Source organism: Nematolebias whitei, chromosome 1 (assembly GCF_014905685.2).
Source record: "Nematolebias whitei isolate Nwh7 chromosome 1, NemWhi1, whole genome shotgun sequence".
Classification (NCBI taxonomy): Eukaryota; Metazoa; Chordata; class Actinopteri; order Cyprinodontiformes; family Rivulidae; genus Nematolebias; species Nematolebias whitei.
Genome location: NC_056498.1, coordinates 39,636,541 through 39,641,856, shown reverse-complemented (window position 1 = coordinate 39,641,856; position 5,316 = coordinate 39,636,541). Strand labels below are relative to the sequence as shown.

At 40.0% G+C, this 5,316-nt stretch overlaps 1 protein-coding gene across 1 annotated transcript in view; it reads left to right on the top strand.

The window, feature by feature from the left end:
• The first annotated feature begins 369 nt into the window (after window positions 1–369).
• The window catches only part of LOC119412394, a 24,000-nt gene continuing 19,053 nt past the window's right edge, over window positions 370–5,316 (top strand). The window contains exons 1-5 of the mRNA XM_037679430.1: window positions 370–387; window positions 1,700–1,825; window positions 1,896–2,022; window positions 4,354–4,524; window positions 4,621–4,655. Of these exons, the coding sequence (XP_037535358.1) occupies window positions 370–387; window positions 1,700–1,825; window positions 1,896–2,022; window positions 4,354–4,524; window positions 4,621–4,655 (477 nt within the window). The remainder of the gene's footprint in view (window positions 388–1,699; window positions 1,826–1,895; window positions 2,023–4,353; window positions 4,525–4,620; window positions 4,656–5,316) is intronic.

Sequence of the window (5,316 nt, the reverse complement as noted above, 5' to 3'; positions counted from 1 at the left end):
AGCTTTTTTCTTTATTTCTTTAGCTACTATTCAGCTGTTTTTCAGCAGTTAGCATTTTCACAGGAAATGTGAATTCATTAGTCCGTGTTTGTGTCGTGAATATCACGGACTGAGCAGCCCAGGCCAGCGCTATGAATAGGAATTTGTTCTTCGTGTTTATGCCTGGTTAAATAAAGGTGAAATAAATAAATAAAATAAACAGTCAAGGACTGATGATGAAGTTTTAAAGATGGTGCAGGTACCAGCTGTTGTACAACATTAGAGCAGCAAGTCTTTGGTTTCTAAGTGACGTGAACTAAACAAGACACTGAATCTGAAAACACCGTTTCCTCTTTATTTCTGTTTCAGTTTGAATTTTATAAATCCATAATGGAAGTGGCTGAATATGTAAGTAAACGCACACATTTTAAGTCTCGGGCTTTAGAACGCACCCGTCTCTAAGCCGCACTTATTAAATATAAGATGAATCATGATTTTGTACAAAAATTGGACGCTCCGGTTATTTAGCCGCGGGCACCCACCGTTCATCGTCAGAATCTGTGCCTCCAGTCTGCTCCGGCGCAATCTGCAGCTTTGTTGTAGTACAAGAACCAGCCAGCAGGTGGAGTTTCACAGAATATAACTTGCTTTCAACAGACTCGGAGCGCAAGATCGTCACGAGCCGACATGAAGCTTCGCCTTCTTGACGCATGCTTACAACCGTTGTACCTTCAAAATAAACAATAACTATCTAAGCATAATCACCGGACAGAACAGTGCCACACACCTACGTAAATTAAATTATTATTTACCAGTTAAACCCAATCTTATTTAGGTGACTGGAAGTCGAATAAGGCCCTAATGCCCTTGTTTAAGCTTAAATGAGATACTGGTATTTAAACGCATATTTACCGTACGCAGAATTTATTTTAAAACTTTTGTTTAAACATGTACCAGTCTTGACTGACCGCTTTAAAAATAAATGCGACGACTTGGCCACAGTTGAGCTCTCGTGTATGGAAGGGGGAGAGGGCGGAGACGCCTTCCGTTTCTCCGCTTCGTGCTCGGACGTGACTTTAAAATGAGATCCCGGTATTTAAACGCGTATTCTCCGTGCGTTTTCCGTTATCGCTGAACAAATGAACAGGTCTGTGCACGAAGCGCAAAATACGATAAACAACACGGGAACGATCTGAAGAAAGTAATTCATGTCTATCTTGGGGGGTGGTCCTCCAGAGCACCTCATTGGTCATTCATTTTAGACTTCTGGTCACATGATGACAGAGTGGGTGGAGTTATGTATTAGAATTTGAAACCTTGAGCAAGAGTCGTCGTATATCTAATTACCTGAGGGCGTTCTTTGTGTCACAAACGCGGGACGCTGGGAGCCACAAGCGGCCAGCTCTGTGAAAGGAAAACGTTAATCAGTGGCAGGAAGTTACCGAGAGACGACAGGATGTCCTTCAAAATAAAATAAAAATGTAAATTTTGAAAATTATGACAAAAATACATAAAGAGGCTCCTGCATGTAAACCGCAGGGTACAAAGTGTGCAGTTACGGTACTGCCTAATGAATTGTTCATTTATTTTGAAAGGGCTTTCCATGTTACAGACTGAGCCTCAAACCACATTTGGGCTTTAAATGTCCTCCCGCAGCGTTTAAAGCTGTTAAAACGTGTTTAAAACAAGAAGGCTGCCTGTTTTTTTGTTGTTTGAGCAGGCGGTGCCTGAGGACGGAGAGTGTGTGATCTTCATCAGGAACATTGCACCGAGCGAGGCCAGGAGCCTCAGGGAAACTCTGAAGAAGATTAAATCTGTAAAAAACTACTTTCCTCTGCTGGAAAAGGTACACAAACGCAACACTCCCAACAAGCCCATCGAACATGTTTTAGACACTTCCTGTTTGTTTGTTCCAGGTTTATATCGAGTTTGAGACCAGTCGAGATGCTGACCGGCTCGGAGTTTGGTACAGCCTCCTGAAACGCTGCCCCGCTCACATCGTCTACAGGATGAAAATACCTCGAAGCACCAACACGGCATTGGGTGAGCGTCTGTATGAATTTAAATTTAACAGTAATCCAGTGCAGTAACGGCTCTTGTGAGAATCAAACAAAGAAAAAAGTTTAATCAATGGCGGATCCAAACACTTTTCTTAGTGGTGGTCCAGAAAACGACAGGTTTTTCTTACGTGACAAGTTGCTGAGAATCTTGTAGTTTCTTGCTCATTTCCTCATTTAATTCATTTCAGTACAGTTTATTTATGTAGCGCCAAGTCACAACAGAAGTCGTCTCAGGGCACTGAACAGAAACATTCACATACGTTATAAAGCCAATTAGTAAAAGTTCTCTATCTACAGAAGGTTTGGCGATTGTTTTGCTCTGGATACCCTGATCGACACAACCAGGGCTGGAACCAGCATCTTTTTATATTTACAGACAAAACAATGTTGTTTTTTTTTAAGAATTGTTTTGTTGCTTAAAAGTTGGGTTCTGTGAAAAGTTTTATGAACAATGCATTAACTGAGCAATCCTGAAACACGCATATCAACAAGACCAGACCTTTAAAACAACGTCTTTTTTTATAGATATAATATATATTCAGATCACACTGTTGGCTGGTTCTCAAACTACAGTATCTCAGGTCGGAGGCAATGTGTTCGACATAACAATACTTCATCTAGCTACCTAATGGTCACTAATGGTGTGCCACAAGGCTCAGTTTTAGGTCCCACTCTTTTTACAATTTATATAAATAATGTAGGTCAAAACGTTCCTGACGCAACCTTGCATCTCTATGCCGATGACACTGTTGTTTATTGCCGAGCTAACACAGTTGCCCAGGTTTTCCAGCTTCTACAGTCTGCATTTGACACCATTCAGTCAGACTTATTCCATCTCAAGCTGGTGCTAAATGCTGATAAAACCCAAGGGATGTTGTTTTCCAACAGGAAGTCGGTGCCAGCAACTCTTCCTCCTATCTCATCCATGCATGGAGTTCCTATTGAGTTTGTAGATTCTTACAAACACTTGGGAATTTATTGTCGATGCACATCTCTTTTAAACCACATATTGAAAACTTGATGAAAAAACTGAAATTAAATCTGGGTTTCTTTTTCAGCAGTAGATCTTGTTTAACTCTGAATGCCAGAAAACGCCTTGTAGCTGCTACCTTCCTACCGGCCATTGACTATGATGACATTATTCACATGAATGCTCCTGCCAGCTGCTTGCAGATGTTGGATGCTGTCTATCATGGTGCGCTAAGATTCATAACTGGTTGTAACTAATGTACCATCACTGCACCCTGTTCTCATGGGTCAGTTGGTCATCATTATCTACACGCAGACTCTCACATTGGTTCATCTTCATCTATAAATCCCTCCTTGGTCTGCTGCCTTCTTATATCTCTTCCCACATGTCATGACGTCAGTGCAGTTACAACATGCGCTCTCAGGACATCATTACCCGCAGCGTCCCCTCAGTGCGGACTGAACTTGGCAAAACGGCCTTTTCCTACTCTGCTCCTGCACCTGGAACACCTGGCAACATAAACTGAAGTTGTCCTCCTTAATTTCTTTAAGGAGTTTCAAACATTTGATAATGTCAGTTTAAAAATCAAAGCAAATATGTTCTTGTTTTTAATATTTCACCCTGTTTTACAGCACCCTGATTTATTGTTTTATACACTATTCTTATTTAACTGGATTTTTACTGTAGTTTATTGTTATTGTTTACTGTTTTGTTGTCTAGTTTATATGTTCTGTCTGGAACAGGTCCCTCTTGTAAATGAGCCCTCATGGCTAAATGTATAAATAAAGGTTTGAGTTAATGAAAAAAATATTTATATGCATTCGAAATATATATATATATATATATATATATTTATACACAAGTTTTCTATCTGAACTTTACAAAAAACTAGAGCGCTGGAGCACCATATGTTTTAAAAGTTCATATTTGCAGCTCTGCTCTGATGGCTTCCAGTTTACAGTGAGGATGTTGGATCGTCCAGAAGACTTTTTTTTTTTTTTTAACCGAACATGCTAACATTTTCCTTAACGATATCTTTAATCAAAAGATTACAAATATTAAAACACCATCCAGGCGATACAGCTGTCAGTGAGAGAAAAAGTAAAAAAAAAAAACATATTTTAACCTTCGTCTATAAAAGAATGACATTTAATAATGAAAATGTGTTGAAACTCTGCAGGTAATGTTCAGCTCTTTGTTTTACACGAGTTCACAGCTCAGCTTCAAATATTAAAGCTAAACGGCAACCGTTGTAGAAAAAGAAGTGGTCGGTTTCTGTTTTGTTTAATTGTTTTTTTAAAGATGCTTTTAAACAAAACAGTCGACTCGTTGTTGTTCCTGCAGCTCCTCGGATGGCAGCGAAAGCCATGCCCGACTTGGAAGATTTGGTTGCCGGGGTCGTCGCCCCCACGACGAGCTACGGCGTTCCAAAAGGCAGCGCGCCGCCATTTTCTGTCACCATGACAACGTTTCCCTTCGTCTTCCCAACTGTGTCTCCTTGGTTCATCGTCCCCAGTAAGACGAGAACTGTGACGAAACTCAATTGAACTCGCCTGTCTTGTTTTACAGGAGACGCTTTCTAACGAGAGACTTTTTGTGTTTCACTTTTAGATTTTTTAACAGCTGACACGAAGAACCGCCTGTGGGTGAGTCCAGTTTTTGTACCACTTATTATGTTATAACTTGTAAATGGTGCTTGAAATGGTCCGGTACACGATAAAGTCACATCTAAAGTTTCACACAATGCACCCTCATTTTTCTCATCACATTCCGCCCCATTCATGAACCTGATGCTACGCTGCGTCACCGACTGTCGACTAGAACCATAATTTACCGTAATTACCAATCTATAGATCGCACCAGAGTATAAGCTTCGCACACTAAATTTAATTTAAAATAAAAGTACATATATAAGATGCGCATGTGTATAAGCTAGTCCTGTCATAATAAACAATAAATCAATTAATCGCACGATAAATGAAAGTTATCGACCTCATTTTCATTTATCGGCTTTATCGTTCATCTCTCTCTTTCTACTGAAGACACTGGACGACAAAAGGCTCAACTCCGGTGTTCTTCACTGACCCCTCCCTTTTTCTTTACTCTTTAAAAGCTGTTTTAATAATGATAATAATAATAATAATAATAATAATAATTAGAGATGCACCAATCCAATACCATTATCGGTATTGGTCCCGATATTGTAACATACTTCTGGATCGAGTATCTGTGACAATGTGACCGATCCATGACTGGGCAGATCTATTCACTCTAACTCTATGCTTTGTGCTCTGAGTGACGTCACTC